The sequence below is a fragment of the Corythoichthys intestinalis genome, chromosome 13 (genome assembly GCF_030265065.1).
Source record: "Corythoichthys intestinalis isolate RoL2023-P3 chromosome 13, ASM3026506v1, whole genome shotgun sequence".
In the NCBI taxonomy this organism is placed as follows: domain Eukaryota; kingdom Metazoa; phylum Chordata; class Actinopteri; order Syngnathiformes; family Syngnathidae; genus Corythoichthys; species Corythoichthys intestinalis.
This window is the reverse complement of record NC_080407.1, coordinates 42,425,919-42,449,839: the sequence shown is the minus strand read 5'-3', so window position 1 is coordinate 42,449,839 and position 23,921 is coordinate 42,425,919. Positions and strand designations below refer to the sequence as shown.

Genomic DNA, 23,921 nt, shown 5'->3' with positions numbered 1-23,921 from the left:
GGTTGGGCAGACTCCTATACAGCCCCGAGGACCCTGCCAAGGGTGTAGAGCTGGTCCACTGTTCTACAGCCGGGATGAAAAACACACTGCTCCTCCTGAATTCGAGATTCGACTTCTCGATGGACCCTCCTCTCCAGCACCCCTGAAAAGACTTTACCGGGGAGGCTGAGGAGTGTGATCCCTTTATAATTGGAACACACCCTCTGGTCCCTCTTCTCAAAAAGGGGGACCACCACTCTGGTCTGCCAATCCAGAATCACTGTCCCTGATGTCCACCATCCAGAGCCTTTAGGAACTCAGGGCGGATCTCATCGACCCCCGGGGCTTTGCCCTGAGGAGCTTGGATTGAACGTCTATAAATTCCTTTCAATAAACGTCAATATCTCTAGAACTTTTCTAGTATCATCAAGCAGTTCCTGACGTTTCTGTAAACTTTCCAGGCTTACCTCGATGAGCTAGTGGAACTGCACAAAAGACTGATGACACTAAGAGAAGGTCACATACTGCAACAGGTAAACACTTGCCGGTTGTGAAAAAATTTGTTTCTTATTAACCAAATTTCAAAAATAATTCCAGTCTTCTGTTGCTTATGTTGCTTATGTTCTCCAGATTGTGAACCTGATCGAAGAGACGGGCCACTTTCACATCACCAACACTACTTTTGACTTTGACCTGTGCTCCTTGGACAGAAGTACAGTAAGGAAACTCCAGAGTTACCTGGAGAATTCCGGACTGTTCTGAGCGGCCGGCAGCTTGAGTTTTCTCTGATTTAGCTTTGTTTGTTTATTATGGACTATGTTAAGGGGGGGGGAGTCGGGGTCGTCAACCAATCAGTTCACCCGCAAAGCCTTGAACCCTTTGGAAAAAAAACGACAGTTTTGCTCTTAAAGAATGTGTGCGCACCGAGCGTTGTTGTGTACGTCGGTCCGGAGTCCTCGTTTATTCGACAAACGTTTGTTCGACATTGCCTTATAACGCTGTAAAGTCTTATTTATTGAATTCGCTTGTGTGCGCACGTGTGTTGCAACTAGCCAAACTTAGGAAAGGATATGGAAGCACTTGACAGCGCGTCAAACAACAAGCAATCGAATAAGTGCCGGTTAGCTAAGCTAGCTAACGCCGATCCCTGCGTCCAAACTCGACTGGAAAAAGTACTGTTACGGGTGTGTTATGATGAAACTGTTATTTATTTTTTTTCTCTATTGTTTTTCATTCGGGAGAAAAGATCGGAGTTAACACTGACGGGGCCTTTCTTGTGTATTTTCAGAACATTCAATAAATACTCTGTATGTTGTACAGATGACAAGGTTGTGGGTTGATGTATTTTGTTACTGTGTTACAAAATGTTTCATTCCGCCTTTTGTACTTGAGTTTCTGGGGGGGATGGAGTCTTGCTTCCAACCCTTCCGATCCAATCACAGCAGTGACAGTGTCGGGGTTGGGGTGGGCGATGTTGGAGGGGAGAAGGTGGGGGGGGTTGTCGTCTTTGAAATAGTAAACCTGCCAAGTTAGCGCAAGGGCTGACACGCAGTCCCAGCTGTGAAAACTTTGCGAAATGTAACCAGGAAGCTTTTTTGTTCTTGAGTGCTTCAGTATTTTGTTGTTGTTGTTTGGTCCCCACTTGTTTTACACACCATTTTTCCGGAAGCTACCTTGTGGGGTCCTGACTGTCCGGAGTCTCGTCTGGCCAGCAGGACATCCTGTTTTCCTCCAATAAAAAAACAAGGAGGGGGGATCTTGGAACTAATCTCTCACAGAAGAGACTTTGATTGTCACTCTGGCACAAGGCCAAGTTGAAAGAATAAGCCCCGCCCCCTCGCCAGCCCACCCCCCCTTCCCGCTGAGCCTGAAAAGCAACTCAAGGAAGTCATTAAGGGCAAATTGAGGATGAGGAGAGGTCTGGCCTTCCTCCTTGAAATCAGGTGACTTGAAAATCTCACTTTTTAGACTATTTTTTTGCCCTACTTCTAAGACACTGGTGTTCAAATGGCGGTCCGGGGGCCAGAGATGGCCCGTCGCGTCATTTTGTGTGGCCCGCGAACGTAAAATGAGTTAATTCACTGCCGCCCTCCCACTTCAAATGTATCTGATGCCTATAGCCGTCCATGGTCATTTTTGAAATAGTTTAAAGCTGATTTAATGACGTTTCCTTTGTTTTGAGTGTTGTAACTGCTTGTATGTCAAAATGACATTGCGGTCGTGCAAAAATAACTCTGTTTTAAAGGAAGTCTGGTTTGTTTATTTCCGTTTATAGCAGCCCGTGAGTTAAAAAATATAAGATATGTTTTCGCCATTTACAGTCCCTGACAAAAGTCTTGTCGCTTATCCATTTTGTAGAAACAATTGCTAATAACCTGACTTTTAATTATTCAATTGGTTTCAGAAATGGCTCATATGAAAGCTAAGACCCTCCCAAATGATGCTGAATGTACAAATATATGTTTGTTTCACTGAAAAAAAGATTTGTGATTTAATGAAGACATAAAAGTCAAATTTTGGCAAGACAAAAGTTTTGTCGCCTACAGAAAGTTGTGTTAAAATTGAACATAAAACGTACTTCAAATACAAAAATATGTTACATAACATAAGCGTATTAAGTAGTGGTGCTGTGAGATCCAAATTTAATATTTTGTATGACTTCCATGGGCTTTGGCCCAGACTCATACAATTGATGAAGTCATCAGGAACATAAGAGAAAGTAGTTTTGCATGCCTCCCAGAGTTCATCAACGTTCTTGGGTTTCGTCTTCTATGCTTCCTTTTTCATCCTACCCCAGACATGCTCAATGATGTTCATGTCTGGTGACTGGGTTAGCCAGTCCTGGAGGATCTTCTTTACCTTGAGGAACTTTGAGGTAGAGATTGAACTATGCGATGGAGCACCATCCTGCTGCAGAATTTGTCCCTTTTTATGGTAAGGAATGTAAGAGGCAGCTAAGATATGTTGATATTTCAGACTATTTATGTTGCCTTCCGCCCTGCAGATCTCTCGCACACCCTCATACTGGATGTAACCCCAGACCATGATTTTGCCACCACCAAACTTCACTGTTTTCTGAGTGAATCTCGGATCCATGCGGGCTCCAGTAGGTCTCCTGCAATATTTGCGGCGACTGTGGTGTAATTCAATTGAAGATTCATCTGAAAAATCCACCATTTGCCACTTTTCCAGCGTCCATCCTTTTGACAGGCTGCGGGCCTTGGCAAATGCCACGGTTTTTCATTCGTCTGCACCCTGAGAAATCTGCAGGGTGGAATGCAACATAAATAGTCTGAAATATCAACAAATCTTAGCTGCCACTTACATTCCTAAGCATAAAAAGGGACATATTCTGCAGCAGGATGGTGCTCCATCGCAAAGTTCAATCTCTACCTCAAAGTTCCTCAAGGCAAAGAAGATCAAGATCCTCCAGGACTGGCTAGCCCGGTCACCAGACATGAACAGGATGAAAGAGGAAGCATGGAAGACGAAACCCAAGAATGTTGATGAACTCTGGGAGGCATGCAAGACTGCTTTCTTTGATGTTCCTGATGACTCCATCAATAAATTGTATGAATCCTTGCCGAACTGCATGGATGCAGTCCTTGAAGCCCATGGAAGTCATACAAAATATCAAATTTGGATCTCACAGCACCACTACTTCATTCGCTTATATTATGTAACATATTTTTGTATCTGAAGTACATTTTTTGTTCAATTTTCACACTACTTTCTGTAGGCGACAAAACTTTTGTCTTGCCAAAATTTTACCTTTATGTCTTCATTAAATCTTTTTTCAGTGAAACATTTTTTTGTACATTCAGCATAATTTGGGAGGGTCTTAGCTTTCATATGAGCCATTTCTGAAACCAATTGAATAATTAAAAGTCAGGTTATTAGCAATTGTTTCTAAGAAATGGATAAGCGACAAGACTTTTGTCAGGCACTTTAGTTGGTTGATAATGACAGTAACTTTGGCTGAGATGCATCGCTGCTTGTGATCATTGTTTTTACCCCCTCCATGCTTAAATAGGGTCCAGCTTTCTGGAGGGGGGTCCCGATCTTGAACGTGGGCTTTGATTTCAGGGGTTTGGCAACGTTCCCCCCCCCTCCGCTTTGTTTCCCTGGACGGATCCAAGCGGCCCGGCCAACCGTGACCCTGTCGGCCCACCCCGACTGCGAGTACACATGCAGGGAGACAAAGTGTAAGTGCTGAAATGGCGTCCCCAGACAGCATGTTTCTCCCCAAAATGAATTGATAGTAGACATCCAATCACAGAATGAAAATTCGGTTCGAATGAGTGCTGTTTTTTGTGCGTGTCTCCCCAGTTAATGGCTTCCAGAAAGCAGCGAGAAAAAGTGAGCTGGAGGTAAGCGCTTGACTTCCTTTACCCGAATTGGAAGCAAATGAAAAAGACCCCCAAGCAAACACACGCAGACCACATTTCCTCCTAATTGAGCTTAATGGCAGAAAGACTGCAACGGGTTGGGTTACATGCTGAAAATGTTTCAATTTTGGAGTTTCATTTTACACAGTTGGAAAGATTTATCGCTGGAATGTATCTCAAGACTAGGGCTGTCAAAATTATTGCGTTAACGGGCGGTAATTAATTTTTCAAAACAAAATATTTGACGCAGTTAACGCACATGCCCCGCTCAAACAGATTAAAATGACAATGTCATGTCCATTTGTTACTTTTTTTTTGTGTTTTGTCGCCCTCTGCTGGCGCTTCGGTGCGACTGATTTTATGGGTTTCAGCACCATCCATGAGCATTGTGTAATTATTGACATCAACAATGGCGAGCTACTAGTTTATTTTTTGTTTGAAAATTTTACAAATTTTATTAAAACGAAAACATTAAGAGGGGTTTTAATATAAAATTTCTATAAATTGTACTAACATTTATCTTTTAAGAACTACAAGTCTTTCTATCCATGGATCGCTTTAACAGAATGTTAATAATGGCATCTTTTTGAGTTGTTATAATACAGGACTTATGTACAGTATGTTGAATGTCTATATCTGTCTTGTGTCATCTTTCCATTCCAACAATTTACAGAAAAATATGGCATATTTTCGAGATGGTTTGAATTGCGATTAATTATGATTAATTTAGGGCTGTCAAAATTATCGCGTTAACGGGCGTTAATTTTTTAAATTAATCACGTTAAAATATTTGACGCAATTAACGCAGATGCCCCGCTCAGAGAGATTTAAATGACGGTACAGTGAAACGCTCACTTGTTCATTGAGTTTTATGGAGTTTTGCCGCCCTCTGCTGGCGCTTGGGTGCGACTAATTTTATGGGTTTCAGAACCATCCATGAGCATTGTGTAAGTAATTATTGACATCAACAATGGCGAGCTACTACTTTATTTGTTTTAAAATTTGTAAAATTTTATCAAAACGAAAACTTTAAGAGGGGTTTTAATATGAAATTTCTATAACTTGTACTAACATTTATCTTTTAAGAACTACAAGTCTTTCTTTCCATGGATCGCTTTAACAATGTTAATGCCATCTTGATTTGTTATAATAAAAAAATGCAGTATATATGTACAGTATGTTGAATGTATATATCTTTCCATTACAATTTACAGAAAAATATGGCATATTTTATAGATGGTTTGAAGTGCAATTACAATTTTTAAGCTGTGATTAACTCGATTAAAAATTTCAATCGTTTGACAGCCCTACTCAAGACCTAAACATTAGCAGAAATGTACATCAAATTTGAATTGCGTCATGTTTTTATCAGGTGTTAGTGGGGAAATAGCGCCGCTTAGTGGTATATTGACATATTGCAACAAGGCCAGATTTTTCTCAGGCGGCTTTTAAAATGTCGAAGCTATTGCACTGCGCCTGGCTGAAATATTTTATATTAAATAAGCATATTTCATTTACAATGAGGCTAATTAGAATTGGAAAATATTTAAATAGCTGAATTTGCTCACATTTCAAATGTTTCCTCTTATCCACAATGCTTATTAAAATGTCAGTTTTTGTTCAAATTCTGACCAATTTCATTTATAGGCCAGGTGACCATCGATTTTTTTTAATCAATACTTTATACTAGTTACCTCATTTCCTGCCGTTAATGTAATACAGCACACAAGACTCCATTTTTATGAAAAAGACCGACACACGAGCCCCATAAGAGCTTTATTAAACCACCACTTGAACACAGGAATGCCACATAAAGCAAACGAATAAGAACTGCAGCACCAGGAAAAACAACGAAACAAAAAGAGCTTCTTTGAAGCCACTTTTTAAAAAAATACCCCCAGGTGAGTAGATGCAAGCTCGACCCAATCGGACTCCTACAGGTGTTCTACGCTAAGACAATGGGGAAAAAAAACGGCGATGCAGACGTCGTCCTGAGATGGCGCAACTTCCAGACGCTCCCCGTTATACGGTCTTCTGCTGGCCCTTCTTTCCGATCAGGGATTTGTGAATGTGCGGGATCACACCTGGAACCAAAGAAAAGTCATGGTTAGATGTTGAAAGGGGGACATAAACAAAAATGAAGGACTTACCTCCGCCGGCGATGGTAGCCTTAATAAGGGAATCCAGCTCCTCGTCCCCTCGGATGGCCAGCTGCAAGTGGCGTGGAGTGATACGCTTCACTTTCAGATCTTTGGAGGCATTTCCAGCCAGCTCCAGAACCTGAAACGGCACCCCAAAATTGAGAAAATTCTTAAACCATTGACTCAAATAATGATCAGTTCATTGATTTATTTACATTATTAGCACAAAAAAGGACTATAGAGTCAGTCTTCAAAGATGTATTTACAAGCATTTCAGATCTCGGCCCAAGTTCATTCCTCAACTTCTCCCACCCCTAAACAAACAAATGTGGGGGTCTTACAGTACCTCGGCAGTGAGGTATTCAAGGATAGCCGCGCTGTACACGGCTGCAGTGGCCCCAACCCTGCCGTGACTGGTGGTCCGGGACTTGAGGTGTCTGTGGATACGTCCCACTGGGAACTAGAAGGGTCGAAAAGCAACTTTAAATCTCAATAGAAGCCTCGCACAATAATGAATGGGAGCCAACCTGCAATCCGGCTCGCTGAGAGCGCGAAATCGCCTTCGTCTTGGTCTTTCCGGAGTCTTTACCCGCCTTTCCACCAGCCTAGACGGGAAAAAACCCCAAACAAAAACCACATTCACTCATTAAAAAGGCGCTTCTGTGCGCAATTTCAATCAAATCTCTAGTAATCCGTTTTACCGCCATATTTTCCATCGCTGAATCGCGAGCGTTTAAAGCTAAGCTAAACATGCTAAGCTAACAGGAACAACGCTCGCTAAAAATAATGCATCGGCGCGGGGGAGAAAACTTTCGTGCGTTCACATGACGTTTAAAAAAGCGGCCGCTAGCTCGCTCGGTGCGTAAAATGAACTTACCATGATTAATTCTTCGAATAGTTTCGGGCCGTTGGAGCACAAAAGCTAACTAACAAAAATGCAAGCCGCAATGCATCGACGGACGGTTTGAACTACAATCCCCGCCTACAACTGGCATGTATATATATAGCCGAGTAACATCCGGGTTCGGCGTGAGGAGAAGGCTAAGCCAATCACGTTTGACGTTGTCTGTCTGCTGACCAATCACAGGGAAGAGATGCACTTTTGCGGGAAAATACGCTTGAATCCACCCCCAAGTTATCATGGGTAATGTAGTTGTACCAATTAGCAAAGCAAGCCTTTGTATTGTCCCAAACAATAATAAGCGAACCGTTGGACTGTTGTTTGTGAAGCAAAATAATCAGATTCCGTATGAACATATATTGACGATGTTTCAACAAAATAGAAAGATTAAAATGAAACAATTTCCGAGTTCATTCGTAGTAAAAATACATTACAAATAATTTCTACTCCATTTTAAACGACGAGCGCGGCGTTTGCAATGTATGAAATAGCCGCAAGAGGGCAGTAAAAGCGAGTGGTTTAATGTTTAGCAAGCGTTGCAGTTGGAATATGAATACATTTCAGTGGGTTCTTCACATTAAGCGTGTGTATTACTGGGTTTTCTTTTGAGAGCTAATGCGAAGATGATACATTTTAGCAATTCAAACACTTTCGATGCCAAAGTATGTGTGGACATGCACAGCTGTCGTTGGGGTGGGCCATGCCATGGTCAATCACGTGCCATTCATTCTTTTACTTTCTCCCTTGACCTCGTCAAACTCCTCTCCTCTTCTTTATTTTTATTTTGTTAGCTATCGGAATAAATATAGAACAAATACTAACAAAATAAGAGTGCTGAAAATTATTACTTTTAAGAATTGATTAACATATATATATACATATATATATATTTAGCTTTACTAGTTTAAAAAATTAACTCTCACTGCCATTGACGGTGATAGACTAGTGCTAGCAGAACACATATTGAAATGATGCTAGCAAAATAAGCTATTTCTGCAGCTAATATTGTAAAGAATTGATTATTATATCACTTTATCGAATAGTCAGATTCATACCTGTCAACCCGAGGCCGTTGGCAATCTTACAAATAGTGACGTACGCCCTTACAAATTGGTGACTAATCTTACAACGTTGTATATGGCGAAAAACACTTCGGTGACTTGAATTTCCGCTCTGAGACCCCCAATTTGTCCAAATTTCAAAATTGGCCAATTTGCACGTGTGATACATCATCAAAGCTTAGAGCAGAATTAAAGACACCATGATTTTAACGAGATATTATCGCGTACTTACCTTGTTCCGATCCAAAAACTCCATATAACGTATCATCGAGTGTCAAAACACAGTTGTGAATGGCCACAGCTGGATTTTTTTCGGGATTTTATGGGTGAAACATGGTAATATAACAAGGGTCGTGATGCAGAAATCACAGACGTCAAGGAGTAATCGAGATTTTCATTTTCATATATTTACCCTTTTAAACGTTTTTTTTTTTTCTTTGTTTGGATCGATTATTTATCATCTAAAATACTTATGAGGTAGATATCAGTGACTTTTTTACAGACGCCAATTTTTTCATTGTGACGTAATTTGTTTAAAACTTTAAAATATGCGAGTAAATAAAATTTTTAAGTCTTTTTTTTTTTTTTTTCTTAAAACAAAATATTAGACATCAATTAATGATTCTAAGCCTAAAAATGACAGACATTTTGAATAATAAATATAATTACTGAGCTTCTTTTTATGGCTGGGTTCAAACAAAAGCGGTTGCGCGACGTCTGTAAACGGGGGTGTCTAGGGTAAAACGGACAAATTAAAAATAGTTCGGGGGCTTAATGCACCTTGAATCTGCTATGGCAGCATATAAGCATCGTGTTCCATCAAACAAAACAGTTCTTTTGGCTTAAAATACAGCAGTTTATTTTAAAGAGGGGTGCAAGAGCAAAAACGGCTTTTTCAGCCTTGTCTGTGTTTTCCGCCATATAGCGCGCAATATGAAACAAAAATAAAACTCAATTTTTAAAATAATATGAATTTATTGGTAATATTGTAACATACGTACATACATGTTAACTAAAATTTAACTGTGACTTTTGTTATAATTGTATGTAGCACTTTTGGCAATTTCATGTCTTGATGGCTGCACTTCAGCTCACAATTCAGTTTGACTTGAAGGTAGTTCGTTAGTGTGTCCAATTATAAATCAAAAAGGTCAATTGATTAAATTAACTTACAGATGCAATCTTTGAGTCATGGAAAATTTCTCTAGCTAATTCTGAGAAGTGATCAGCAATAGTTGCTGGCAAATTGTGTTCGGCAACAAATTGTCAGAATAAAATCTCCGCTTTCGTCACTATTCGTTCTGCAGACTGCATCTTGACCAGTGTTGTTAATCTTACTTAAAAACAGTAAGGTTCACTAGGAAGTTTCACTACAACAGAGATTTTCTGAGAAGTCTACTGCTTTAAAATGGCAGCTGTGTTAGGTTTTGTGTTGGGTTTTTCCTAGTGTGACTTGTCTCTGTGATTAACCATTGATTTCACCTGTGTGTGTTCTCCCAGTGTATCCTGCAATCTGCATCCACCTGTGTTACCCAGCTGTTCCTCGTCTCGTTACCCCTTGTCTGCGTGTGTATATAAAGACCCAGTTTCTTGTCACCCCTTGTTGCGTCATTGTCAATGTAAATGTCAATGTCAACGTCTATGTATTGTCAAGGTCAATCGCCACGTTCATGTCAGCATTTTTCCACAGTTCCTCATGTTCCTCGTCCTGCTTCGAAAGTAAGTTTATTAGTTAACCTGACTTTTGTTTAAGAGTTTTTTGACCACCACAGCCTTTGTTTTGTACTTTGTGCCTTTTGTCAGTTATCATTAAATCCTTTTTGAGTTCTCTGCCACCTGCCTTGCATCTTTGTTTTCCCTGCAATTGGGTCCACACAACCTGCCTGCCCACGCACCTCGTGACAAGCTGTTTGTTAACGCCGCCGAGACTGTCATTTCGCATGCAGTTTATTAAGCGTGTGATATCTAGGCGTAGATTGTAGGCTGTCGGCTACAGTCAGGAAATATTGGAGCCATCTAGCCTAGCATCGCATTTGCTACAGCGTTACAACAAACACTCTTCTCTCTCCTTGTCTCTGACCTTTGTCGCGTCATTCAACCAACGTAGTAATGCACATTGTCTCGTTGCCGAAACGTTGACAAAATCTGAACGAAGAAAAAAGACGTAATTAGGGTTGTTCCGATCATGTTTTTTTGCTCCAGATCCGATCCCGATCGTTTTAGTTTGAGTATCTGCCAATCCCGATATTTCCCGATCCGATTGCTTTTTTTTGCTCCCGATTCAATTCCAATCATTCCCGATAATTTTTCCCGATCATATACATTTTGGGAATGCATTCAGAAAAAAATGAATAAAACTCGGACGAATATATACATTCAACATATAGTACATTAGTACTGTGTTTGTTTATTATGACAATAAATCCTCAAGATGGCATTTACATTATTAACATTCTTTCTGTGAGAGGGATCCACGGATAGAAAGACTTGTAATTCTTAAAGGATAAATGTTACTTTGTATATTGTGACTAAATTTTGCCATCTAGTGTATTTGTTGAGCTTTCAGTAAATGATACTGTAGCCATTTAACTTCTGCCCAAATGCATGATGGGAAGTGCAACCATGACTGTGCGTCATGGTACCAATTGATATATCTTCTCTGCGTTGGGAAATAACATAGGGAGTTAAGAAAAAGATCAACTTCTACCCTACTTCCCCACATTGCTTTCCACAATTATTCTAATTGTTGGGAGAGGGATTTTAAGGCTGTAGCCATTTAATAAAAGGCTCCAAAAGCTGCCAAAATTCTCTCTACTCATATTATGCGGCCTTTTAGCTTGATAACCCTACCTTAAGCTTAAACTAAAGACTGGAAGAGTGTAACACAGTATGTCTGTAACGTTAAATACAATTAGAAAACGATTTAATTAAAAAAAATATAAAAAGGCACGTCCGATATTTTTTTGCCGATTCCGATACTTTGAAAATGACGTGATCGGACCCGATCGATCGGGATGTCAATCGATCGGGACATCTCTAGTTAAAATTGCTCCCGTTTTTGCATTAGTTCCCTTCTGTCTACTTTCGACATGTGAAAGTTTTAAGACTGTTTCATCATTTAAAGATAAATTCAATTCAAGATTTTGCCGATTTTGGAGTATTTTAGATAATAACTTACTTAGGTTCACTAGGAAGGTTCACTACAACAGAGACTTTCTGAGAACGTACAGATTTTGAACGTACGGCGTACACATTTAAAAATCAGTGCTCACTTGTACAAATTACGCCGAAACCGTACAACTGGACAGGTATGCAGATTTCAAATATATTATTTTTAACTCATTCACTGCCATTTACGGTGATAGTCGTCCTATCCATTTGGATTGGGAAGAGCTAGCAGAACAAATATTGAATAAATGCTTGCAAAATAAGATAGTGCTGCAGCTAATATTGTAAAGAATTGATTATTATATCACTTTATCGAATAGTCAGATTCAAAATATATTATTTTTAACTCATTCACTGCCACTGACGTTGATAAACGTCATATCCATTTGAATTGGGACGTGCTAGCAGTGCAAATATTTAATATATGCTAGCAAAATACGCTATTTCTGCAACTAATATTGTAAAAAATGATTATTATGTCTTTTTTGCGATTAATCTGATTCAAATATGTTTCTGTAACTCATTCACTGTCATTGACGGTGATAGACGTCCAATCCATTCGGATTGGGAAGTGCTAGCAGAACAAATATTGAAATGATGCTAGCCAAATAAGCTAGTGCTGCAACTAATATTGTAAAGAATTGATTATTATGTCGTTTTTTTTTTTTTTGTGTAATCTGATTCAAATATATTTTGTAACTCATTCACTGCCATTGACGTTTATAAACGTCATATCCATTTGGATTGGGAAGTGCTAGCAGAACAAATATTGAAATGATGCTAGCAAAATAAGCCAGTGCTACAGCTAATATTGTAAAGAATTGATTATTATGTCATTTTTTCATGTAATCTGATTCTAATATATTTTTGTAACTCATTCACTGTTATTGACGGTGAGAGACGTCCAATCCATTTGGATTGGGAAGTGCGAGCAGAACAAATATTGAATATATGCTAGCAAAATACGCTATTTCTGCTGCTAATATTGCAAAGAATTGATTATTATGTCATTTTATTCGATTAATCTGATTCAAATATATTTTTGTAACTAATTAACTGTCATTGATGGTGATAGACGTCCAATCCATTTGGATTGGGAAGTGCTAGTAGAACGAATATTGAAATGATGCTAGCGAAATAAGCTCGTGCTGCAACTAATATTGTAAAGAATTGATTATTATGTCGGGTTTTTTTTTTTGTGTAATCTGATTCAAATATATTTTTGTAACTCATTCACTGCCATTGATGTTTATAAACGTCATATCCATTTGGATTGGGAAGTGCTAGCAGAACAAATATTGAAATGATGCTAGCAAAATAAGCTAGTGCTACAACTAATATTGTAAAGAATTGATTATTATGTCATTTTTTTCATGTAATCTGATTCTAATATATTTTTGTAACTCATTCACTGTTATTGACGGTGAGAGACGTCCAATCCATTTGGATTGGGAAGTGCGAGCAGAACAAATATTGAATATATGCTAGCAAAATACGCTATTTCTGCTGCTAATATTGCAAAGAATTGATTATTATGTCATTTTATTCGATTAATCTGATTCAAATATATTTTTGTAATAGTGATAGACGTCCAATCCATTTTGATTGGGAAGTGCTAGTAGAACGAATATTGAACGAATATTGAACATGTGCTAGCAAAATAAGCTAGTGCTGCAACTAATATTGTAAAGAATTAATTATTATGTCATTTTTTCATGTAATCTGATTCTAATATATTTTTGTAACTCATTCACTGTTATTGACGGTGAGAAACGTCCAATCCATTTGGATTGGGAAGTGCTAGCAGAACAAATATTGAATATATGCTAGCAAAATACGCTATTTCTGCTGCTAATATTGCAAAGAATTGATTATTATGTCATTTTTTTCCATGTAATCTGATTCAAATATATTTTTGTAACTCATTCACTGTCATTGACGGTGATAGATGTCCAATCCATTTGGATTGGGAAGTGCTAGCAGAACAAATATTGAAATGATGCTAGCAAAATAAGATAGTGCTACAACTAATATTGTAAAGAATTGCTTATTATGTCATTTTTTAGTATAATCTGATTCAAATATGTTTTTTAACTCATTCACTGCCTTTGATAGTGATAGTTCGGTCACTGTCAGCTCATCCCAGTCCAAACAGATTGGACGTCTATCACAGTCAGTGGCGCTAATTAATGAATATTAAAGCATTTCAATGTCGCTCCAACAATAGCAAAGTTGTTAATTTGGTTCCTGAATTTCAGTTTTGTAAGTGCGAACATGTTAAAGTTGATCAATCCAAAACCTGCCAAATTTTTAAGCAACTCTAGTCCGTTGATGAGTTAACCCCTCAAGCTCCCTTGCTTGTATTTATTTTTGTCAGTCTTTCAGTTTTATTTTTTTGACTATTTTTTGTGACAGTCCACAAGGAAGGATGCAAAAGGAAATGACACTGAGAGGCCAAAGGAAGAAAGAGCGTGAGAACGTCTGACCTTTTCCAGTTAGCGCAGGATTCGGTGAGAAAAATAATGTAGTATGGTCCCGAGTGCGGCACTATTGGCTGCCATTGACGGCGATGGACGTCCAATTGATTTCAAGAGGCTGGCGGGGAATGACCATTCGGAATGAGTTGATAAATAATAGAGTGACTGAGAGATGGAGATTTGCCGTGACATTATTTTTGACAGATTGTTGATGATCCGTGACTCTTTGGGGATTTTGCATATGCATTTACCCCCCTTCTAACTTCCCAGTTGCAGGCGGGGGGCCAGTAGCACTTTGACAGATGGCCCAATGGGGATGCAGAAGTGGGAGGATGGGAGAAAAGAAGATCTGAAAATGGACTCAAGGCTAAGATAAGTGTTTACAGGACATGTCACACGTGGAAAAACCTGTTCCTTACTTATTAGAGTTTAAAGAAATATACATATTTTTAATGTTTCTATAATATTTCTATCTTAATTTTGCACTTTTAGGCCACCGTAGCAACAAAGGGGCCCGCCCACAGGGTTTCCGGCACAGGACTGTCAAAATAAAACCTAGTCAAACGATATCCGGGCAGAGGCAACGATGTTTTGTGTATTAATGCTAGTAAGCGAGGAGCGATTAAAGAAATTTCGAATGTACTATTACATATGCAATCCCCCTCGCTTTCAATCATAAAATCACACTAGGATGATTTGGTTTTTGTTTGCGCTAATGTTTTTTTTTAATGCATTCATAGTATATTTAGCCATTATTTGTGGGAATATGTATTTGAACTATTTGTTAAGAGCATTGTAAAAAAAAAAACGTTAGCGTTTTATAGCATTTAAGCTAGCGAACCTTTGCTATGCAAGTTAGCCAACTGTTCTTTTGTTGCACTTAGATACTCATATTATTTTTTATACAATTTGAGGCTCAGCTCAGGTATTTTAATGTTTTATATTCCTTATCCGATTACTCGATTATTCGAACTGACTAGTTCATCGATTAATCGACTGCTAAAATAATTGATAGCTGCAGCCTTACATGCAATGTAAAGCATCTTTGGGTCCCCCCCCCCCCCCAAAAAAGCGTGTCCCGTAAATGTCCCCAAATGACCTGACATGACAAGGACATGCCCCCCAAATGACTTGATATGACTAGGACACGCCCCTCAAATGTCCCCAAATGACCTGATATGACCAGGACATGTCCATCAAATGTGCCCAAATAACCTGATATGGCCAGGACATGTCCCCAAATGACCTGATATGACCAGGTCATGTCCCACAAATTTCCCTTAATGACCTGATATGACAGGACATGTCCCCGAAATGTCCCCAAAAGACCTGATATGACATGGACATATCCCCCAATCTCCCCAAATGACCTGATATGACCAGGACGTGTCCCCCAAATGTCCCCAAATCAGCAGGAACTGACCTGATTTGTCCCCCAAATGTCCCCAAATGACCTGACATGACTAGGACACGCCCCCCAAGTATCCCCAAATGACCTAATATGACCAGGACATGCCCCCCAAATGTCCCCAAATGACCTGATATGACCAGGACACGCCCCCCAAATGTTCCCAAATGACCTGATATGACCAGGACACCCCCCCAAATGTCCCCAAATGACCTGATTTGACCAGGACATGTCCCTCAAATGTCCCCAAATGACTTGCTATGACCAGGACACATCCCCCAAATGACCTGATATGACCAGGACATGTCCCCCAAATGTCCCCAAATGACCTGATATGACAAGAACATGTCCCCAAATGACCTGATATGACCAGGAACCCCCCCCCAAATGTTCCCAAATGACCTGATATGACCAGGACACGCCCCCCAAATGTCCCCAAATGACCTGATATGACCAGGACATGTCCCTCAAATGTCCCCAAATGACTTGATATGAACAGGACAACTCTCCCAAATGTCCCCAAATGACCTGATATGACCCGGACGTGTCCCACAAATGTCCCCAAATCAACAGGAAGTGACCTGATTTGTCCTCCAAATGTCCCCAAATGACCTGATATGACCAGGTCATGTCCCCTAAATGTCCCCAAATGACCTGATATGACAAGAGCATATCCCCAAATGACCTGATATGACCAGGACATGTACCCCACATGTCCTCAAATGACCTGGTATGACCAGGACATGCCCCCAAATGATCTGATATGACCAGGACGTGTCCCCCAAATGTCCCCAAATCAACAGGAAATGACCTGATTTTCCCCCAAAATGTCACCAAACCAACCTGGGTGAGGCTAAGATCGATATCTCCACACAGCAAATACCCAGAGTAATTTCTCCAGAAATTGCAGTTTCTAGTTATGAAAAGGATTCTCAATGCACTTTATTCCTTTTTACTTTATTTTCTATGTGTGTGTGTTTATGTGTGTGTATTGTTTTGCTTAGTTTTGACATGGGGTATGTGTTAAAAAAAATACAATCATATGCTACAGCATTAAAAAAAATACAAAACGGGGGAACAAAATGTGTTGCTTTTATTATATATTTTTATTATTAGGGCCCGAGAACTAAGTGTGCGTAGGATTTTTTTTTTTTTTTTTTCAGGGCAAATGAAAATGGCCAATTTGGAAGCCTGAACATGCTCGAAAAATTTGAATATACATGTGGCTTCGCGTAAATTCTGATAATTATGCAACATTGTGAAAAAAATATAGCAAAATGGCTCAGTGGCGCCCCCTTGAATTTTTCAAAAAGGCCTCTCCTTTTAGTTTTTTCAACGTAGAGTCGATACCTTGTGCAAAACTACTCCAAAATGTCTCTTGAACCCATATTCCAACAGGAAATCGGGTATTTTGGATTGAATGTGAAAAAATATGCAATTTTAGTCGATAAGCGGTGTGCACGTTTGAGACCATGGCGCCTAGGCAGTTAGTTGAATCCTCCTCAAAATTGGTGAGACTGTTCCTGAGCCATGTGAGATCTTAAGTTATCAAAATGGTGAGCTTTCATTCACGGGCCTGACCTGGGCAAGGTGCCAAAGTCGGCCATTTTTTGGGAAACACACTAAATTCAGTAAATGACTAATAACTCCCTGATACAATCTTTTTCATATCTGGCATGTATGTTGGGTATCCAAGCCTGAACACGACTGCATTTAAATTTTACCCATGAGGCCTATGCCCCCTAGTGGGGACAGGCTCCTCCTCCAAGGGAAAAAAATCAATTGACCTGAGACCTGCATCCTGCATCCACCTGGAGCCTTAATACATGTGTTCAGGTGCCTGATGAAAAGTATTGAGGTTTCATTGAAGCAGAGGGGTCCAAACAGGAAAGTGAATATGACCAACGTCATTTTGTCTCGTTGCAAATTTTGAACAGTCAGAACTTCCCGTGCTTGATGAGAGTCGTACCCTGAAGGGTCCTGTAGGAGTTATTGGGATCGACTCTGCAGCGCCAACTAGTGGCAACAGAAAGTCACTCATTTTACTTATACATGTCCAGTTCTTTGCAGGTAGTTCATTGTAGTTACAAGACCTTTTGTAATACTACATTTTAATGTCCATGTCCCCATGTCTCTGTCTCTTGCCGTGACGACCCTTTGTTCTCCATTAAAAGGAAGTCGTTTTTTTCCGGGACTTTGGCATATAGAGCCACGAAATTTGGCACACTTGGTTGAACTGGCCCAATTACAAGATTAATTTTGGTGTTGAATAAGGTCGTGGCTGCACAGCTCCGCAGTGCCTCCCCTTCAATAGGGGTTTTTCCTCCTAGGTGTGTGAATGTATTTTTAATCCCCACAAAAAGAGGCGAGTTTCGAGCAAGTTAGGTTCGCCAAACTGCGAGGGTTCGTTCAGTCCTTCTAGCGGGCCTAGTTATTATTATCATTATTAGTATTATGATACGGCTTGTTGCTTTTATTGTGAAGGGCAAGCCGGTATTATTGTTGCCGGAAGCCTATTTCTGGAAACTTGACAGCTCCGCCCAGCTCTCCCACTCGCAGTTTTTTAGTCGTTGTGGCGAATGACGCGATCTCCAGCGTTGTGTGACGGACGGCCACCGCGATTCTCCGCCACTTTTGGCTTCTTTTCTCGTCATCGCGTTGAGTCGTCGCCCGTTTTTTTGACGGCTAAGCGAGGCGGACGCAAGTGCGATTACGCCCGAGTGTTTGATGGCGGCTGGGGATGGAGCCCAGCTGCCGGCCACCGTCGCGGCCAGTCGGAGTGTGGAGAAAGCCCTGGAGGACGCCGCCGCCAGCGGAGCTCTCAACTTGGCCAACCGAAAACTTAAAGAATTCCCCCGCAACGCCAAGAACTACGATCTGTCCGACATTACCCACGCAGGCAAGTTCTTTTGTTTTACTGGCCACCGGCTCGAGATAGCAGACCCTTTTCGACTATTGTTTACCTTCGCATTTCATTCATTTGAAGCAAATTCACTCACTTTCCTCTCTGAAATGAATAGAAAGGGTTCTAAAAACATGAATTTAACGTCATTTTAAGGACGGAAAAAAGGCGCAAATTAAGTTAAACGCTCAATTTACAACAATTTAGTGGTAAAATGTAGTCAATGTACAATAGTCCCGTTTTTTAAAATCCTTTCATGCACGAAATATGATTTTTTTTTTTTTTTTAATTCTTCTTGTGTTTATTATTATATAGGAAAGTGGTCTCAAACTTGAAGCACAGGGGCTAATTGCGGCCCACGGGACAATTTTTGTGGGCTCTATTTGACATCAAATTGTTGTACTAGTGTCGCTCGCCTGTATTTTGTGATGGACAATAAAACTAATCATTTAAAATAAAATGATTAAATTAATTGAAGTGATGTGGAAATCAATTATTCAAATGGTAATAATGATTGAGAAAGACTTGAGTAAAAAAAATATATATAATCCTTTTTTTTTGTTCACACTTATTTGAATCTTTGTCCCAAAAATGACTACAATTATTCTTATTTTTTATTTTTGCAGTTTTATTTATTGTTTTTTACATGAACAATAATCAATGCTGTCAAATTTTTGCAATTTTTTTTTTTTTTTTTTTAAACCACAAACATACCATAAATTAGTGTGCCTCGTGCATATTTTGCTCCGGGAATTTTACTAACCGCATTGTCTGGACTATAAGTCGCACTTTTTTCATAGTGTTTTGATTTTTATTTGAGCAGTTATAAAAGAAATACAACAACAAAGAGAAAGAAAACTATTAATAATTGTTGTCGCAATATTAACAATAACAACGTGTACATATACAGTATACAGTGGGGCAAATAAGTATTTAGTCAACCACTAATTGTGCAAGTTCTCCCACTTGAAAAAATTAGAGAGGCCTGTAATTGTCAACATGGGTAAACCTCAACCATGAGAGACAGAATGTGAAAAAAAAAATAACAAAAAATTACATTGTTTGATTTTTAAAGGATTTATTTGCAAATCATGGTGGAAAATAAGTATTTGGTCAATACCAAATGTTCATCCCAATACTTTGTTATGTACCCTTTGTTGGCAATAACGGAGGCCAAATGTTTTCTGTAACTCTTCACAAGCTTTTCACACACTGTGGCTGGTATTTTGGCCCATTCCTCCATGCAGATCTCCTCTAGAGCAGTGATGTTTTGGTGCTGTCATTGGGCAACACGGACTTTCAACTCCCTCCACAGATTTTCTATGGGGTTGAGATCTGGAGACTGGCTAGGCCACTCCAGGACCTTGAAATGCTTCTTACGAAGCCACTCTTTTGTTGCCCTGGCTGTGTGTTTGGGATCATTGTCATGCTGAAAGACCCAGCCTCGTCTCATCTTCAAAGCCCTTGCTGATGGAAGGAGATTTTCACTCAAAATCTCTTGATACATGGCCCCATTCATTCTTTCTTTGCACAGATCAGTCGTCCTGGTCCCTTTGCAGAAAAACAGCCCCAAAGCAGGATGTTTCCACCCCCATGCTTCACAGTGGGTATGGTGTTCTTCGGATGCAATTCAGTATTCTTTCTCCTCCAAACACGAAACCTCTGTTTCTACCAAAAAGTTCTATTTTGGTTTCATCTGACCATAACACATTCTCCTAGCTGTCTTCTGGATCATCCAAATGCTCTCTAGCGAACCGCAGACGGGCCTGGATGTGAACTGGCTTCAGCAGGGGGACACGTCTGGCAGTACCGGATTTGAGTCCTTGGCAGCGCATTGCGTTACTGATAGTAGCCTTTGTTACTGTGGTCCCAGCTCTCTGTAGGTCATTCACTAGGTCCCTCCGTGTGGTTCTGGGATTTTTGCTCACCGTTGTTATCATTTTGACGCCACGGGGTGATTATCAGTGGTTTTGTATGTCTTCCATTTTCTAATAATTGCTCCCACAGTTGATTTCTTTACACCGAGCGTTTTACATATTGCAGATTCAGTCTTTCCAGCCTGGTGCAGGTCTACAATTTTGTCTCTGGTGTCCTTTGACAGCTCTTTGGTCTTGGCCTTAGTGGAGTTTGAAGTGTGACTGACTGAGATTGTGGACAGGTGTTTTATACCAATAATGAGTTAAAACAGGTGCCATTAATACAGGTAACGAATGGAGCCTCGTTAGACCTCGTTAGAAGAAGTTGGACCTCTTAGACAGCCAGAAATCTTGCTTGTTTGTATGTGACCAAATACTTATTTTCCACTCTAATTTGGAAATAAATCCTTCAAAAATCAAACAACGTGATTTTCAGTTTTTTTTTTTTCCACATTCTGTCTCTCATGGTTGAGGTTTACCCATTTTGACAATCTCTTCAAGTTGGAAAACTTGCACAATTGGTGGTTGACAAAATACTTATTTGCACCACTGACGATAAATGATTGACTGTAGTCTAAGAGTAGATTGCAATTCGTTCCACTTAAGAGGAGCATAATAGCTAAAGCCAGTTTTGCCAACATTAGGGCGTGTGAGAGGAATGTTTAGGGTTAAGTAGTTAGTTGATCGTGTTTTGTAGTTACTGGATTTGAATGACAGGAGAGATGTGAGGTAATTAAGTTTGCACAGTAGAGCCTTATAGATGAATAACATGAGGTGGATATTTCTTCTTGACTGATATATGTGTATGTATGTATACATATACATATATATGCATGCATGTGTGTTCATATGCGTGTATATACTGTATACTGTATGTATACAGTGCTGGCCAAAAGTATTGGCGCCCCTGCAATTCTGTCAGATAATCCTCAATTTCTCCCAGAAAATGATTGCAATTACAAATGCTTTGGTAGTAATATCATCATTTATTTTGCTTGCAATGAAAAAACACAAAAGACAATGAAAAAAACACAAAACTCCAAAAATGGTGCCGAACAAAAGTATTGGCACCTTCAGCCTAATACTTGGTAGCACAACCTTTAGACAAAATAACTGTGAACAATCGCTTCCCGGTATCCATCAATGAGATTCTTACAGTGCTCTGCTGGAATTTTCGACCATTCTTCTTTGGCCAGCTGCTCCAGGTCTCTGAGATTTGAAGGATGCCATTTTCAGATCTCTCCACATGTGTTGTATGGGATTCAGGTCTGAACTCATTGCTGGTCACTTTAGAAGTCTTCAGTGCTTTCTCTAAAACCATTTTCTAGTGCTTTTTAAAGTGTGTTTTGGGTCATTGTCCTGCTGGAAGACCCATGACCTCTGAGAGAGACCCAGCTTTCTCACACTGGACCATACATTATACTGCAAAATTTGTTGGTAGTCTTCAGACTTCATAATGCCATGCACACGGTCAAGCAGTCCTGTACCAGAGGAAGCAAAGCAACCCCAAACCTTCAGGGAACCTCCACCATGTTTGACTGTGGGGGCCGTGTTCTTTTCTTTGAAGGCCTCGTTTTTTCCCCCTGTAAACTCTATGTTGATACCTTTTCCCCAAAAGCTCTATCACTCTTCCAAAACGTTTTTGGCTTTCTCAGGTGAGTTTTGGCAAACTCCAGCCTGGCTTTTTAATGTCTCTGGGTCAGAAGTGGGGTCTTCCTGGGTATCCTATCATAGAGTTCCTTCTCACGCAGACGTCGACGGATAGCACGGGTTTACACTGACAGCTTGAACTTGTTTAAATGTTAGTCGATGTTCTTTATCCACCATCCGCACCATCTTTCCTTGAAATCTCTCGTCAATTTTTCTTTTCGGTCCAAATCTAGGGAGGTTAGCCACAGTCCCATTGGCTTTACACCCTATCAATGACACGGTAGACACAGGAACATTCAGGTCTTTGGAGATGGACTTCTAGCCTTGAGATTGCCCATGCTTCCTCACAAAGTTCTTTGGTCTTCCTTCTTTTCTCCATGCTCAATTCGGTACACACAAGGACACCGGGCAGAGGTTGAGTCAACTTTAATCCCTTTTAACTGGCTGCAAGTGTGACTTAGTTATTGCCACCACCTGTTATGTGCCACAGGTTAGTAACAGGTGCTGTTAATTACACAAATTAGAGAAGCATCGCATGATTTTTCAAAGGGTGCCAATACTTTTGTCCAGCACTTTTGTCTTTTGTGTTTTTTCAATACAAGCAAAATAAATTAAGATATTACTAGCAAAGCATTTGTAATTGCAATAATTTTCTGAGAGCATTATCTGACAGAATTGCAGGGGTGCCAATACTTTTGGCCAGCACTGTATATCTATATGTATTTTATATATATATATAGTGTATATACAGTATATGTGGTTTGCACAAAATAATGTAAACATCTTACATTTTGGCATTATAATCATTGACCATAATTGTTAAAGAATGGCATGAGGAACATTCTAATGAAGTTGCGCATCTCGTATGGCCGGCATAAACCCCAGACCTCAACCTTATTGAGCACTAATGGTCAGTTTTAGAGATTCAATGAAGATGTCCATATCCACCGCCATCGTCTCTAATATATATGTGTGTATATATATGTATATATTAGTGCTGCAACGATTAATCGATTAACTCGAGTATTCGATTAGGAAAAAATATTCAAATTAAATTTTGCTTCTTCGAGAATTCGTTTAATTAAAGTGGTGTTGTAATGGTTTGTTATGAAAGTGTTTGGATTTAGTTTAATTGATTTGGGTGGATCCACTGCCCTCTAGTCTGCCTCATTTCACGTGACTAAATCCAGCTGCTTCTTGTTAAGACCAACATAAGCTAGTTTTTGTTTGAGCTAATGTTTTTTAATGCATTCGTAAAGTAGTTTATAGGTATATTTAGCAGTTTTTTGGGGAGAATATGTGTCTGAACCATTTGTTAAGAGCATTGTGTGTAAAAAAAACAACAAATTAGCGTTTTATAGCATTTAAGCTAGGGGCCTTTTGCAATGTAAGTTAGCTAAATGTTCTTTTGTTGTACATAGATCCTCATTTTTTTTTATTTTTATACCGTTTGAGGCTCAGCTCAGGTATTTTAATTTTTTATGTTCCTTATCCGATTACTCGATTAATCGAACTAACTAGCACATCGATTAATCGACTACTAAAATAATCGATAGCTGCAGCCCTAGTATATATACATATATACACACATATATATGAGTGTGTGTATATAATGTATGGCTGACACTATTTTGAGAAAGTGTCCAAATCAGATCTGGACCTGTTCAGACTGGGCCTCATTATTGACACACCCAACACAAAACATACTGAGTCAGTATGCAGCAGTGAACAAGTCTTCTTCCCAAACCTGACCTGATCGGAAGTCTGGTGTGTTTGCACCCCGATTTATCGGTACGCGGTCGGATTAAGGCTACCTTGTCGCCGTGTCCCAAAAGAGGATTACGGCGTCCAGATTGAGCGAAATCAATCTTCGACCTGAAGGAACGACAGCCAATTATGACCATCTGCTCATAATAAGCCTACGAGAACC

At 39.7% G+C, this 23,921-nt stretch overlaps 3 protein-coding genes across 5 annotated transcripts in view; 2 read left to right on the top strand and 1 right to left on the bottom strand.

The window, feature by feature from the left end:
- The window catches only part of mllt3 (MLLT3 super elongation complex subunit), a 39,895-nt gene extending 38,602 nt beyond the window's left edge, over nucleotides 1-1,293 (top strand). The window contains exons 12-13 of the mRNA XM_057856271.1: nucleotides 441-512; nucleotides 610-1,293. Of these exons, the coding sequence (XP_057712254.1) occupies nucleotides 441-512; nucleotides 610-741 (204 nt within the window). The 3' untranslated portion in view covers nucleotides 742-1,293. The remainder of the gene's footprint in view (nucleotides 1-440; nucleotides 513-609) is intronic.
- Nucleotides 1,294-6,103: 4,810 nt separating this feature from the next.
- Nucleotides 6,104-7,524, bottom strand: LOC130928630 (histone H2A.Z). The gene is made up of 5 exons (XM_057855350.1): nucleotides 7,386-7,524; nucleotides 7,036-7,113; nucleotides 6,855-6,968; nucleotides 6,518-6,647; nucleotides 6,104-6,451 (listed from the first exon to the last, which is right to left on the bottom strand). Exons 1-5 carry the CDS (start codon nucleotides 7,386-7,388, stop codon nucleotides 6,390-6,392), a joined length of 387 nt encoding a protein of 128 aa, XP_057711333.1. The 5' UTR covers nucleotides 7,389-7,524; the 3' UTR covers nucleotides 6,104-6,389.
- A 10,528-nt stretch (nucleotides 7,525-18,052) lies between these two features.
- Nucleotides 18,053-23,921, top strand: part of lrch4 (leucine-rich repeats and calponin homology (CH) domain containing 4) — a 43,615-nt gene continuing 37,746 nt past the window's right edge. For all 3 annotated transcript variants that reach the window (XM_057855169.1, XM_057855168.1, XM_057855167.1), the window contains exon 1: nucleotides 18,053-18,422. In XM_057855169.1, the coding sequence (XP_057711152.1) occupies nucleotides 18,251-18,422 (172 nt within the window). In that variant the 5' untranslated portion in view covers nucleotides 18,053-18,250. The remainder of the gene's footprint in view (nucleotides 18,423-23,921) is intronic.

What these genes read in the sequence shown, in the direction of transcription:
- LOC130928630 (XM_057855350.1), bottom strand. An exon ending in CTCAGCGAGCCGGATTGCAG is followed by an intron (nt 6,969 to 7,035) that starts GTTGGCTCCCAT and finishes CGACCCTTCTAG; the next exon opens with TTCCCAGTGGGACGTATCCA. An exon ending in TTGAATACCTCACTGCCGAG is followed by an intron (nt 6,648 to 6,854) that starts GTACTGTAAGAC and finishes GTGCCGTTTCAG; the next exon opens with GTTCTGGAGCTGGCTGGAAA.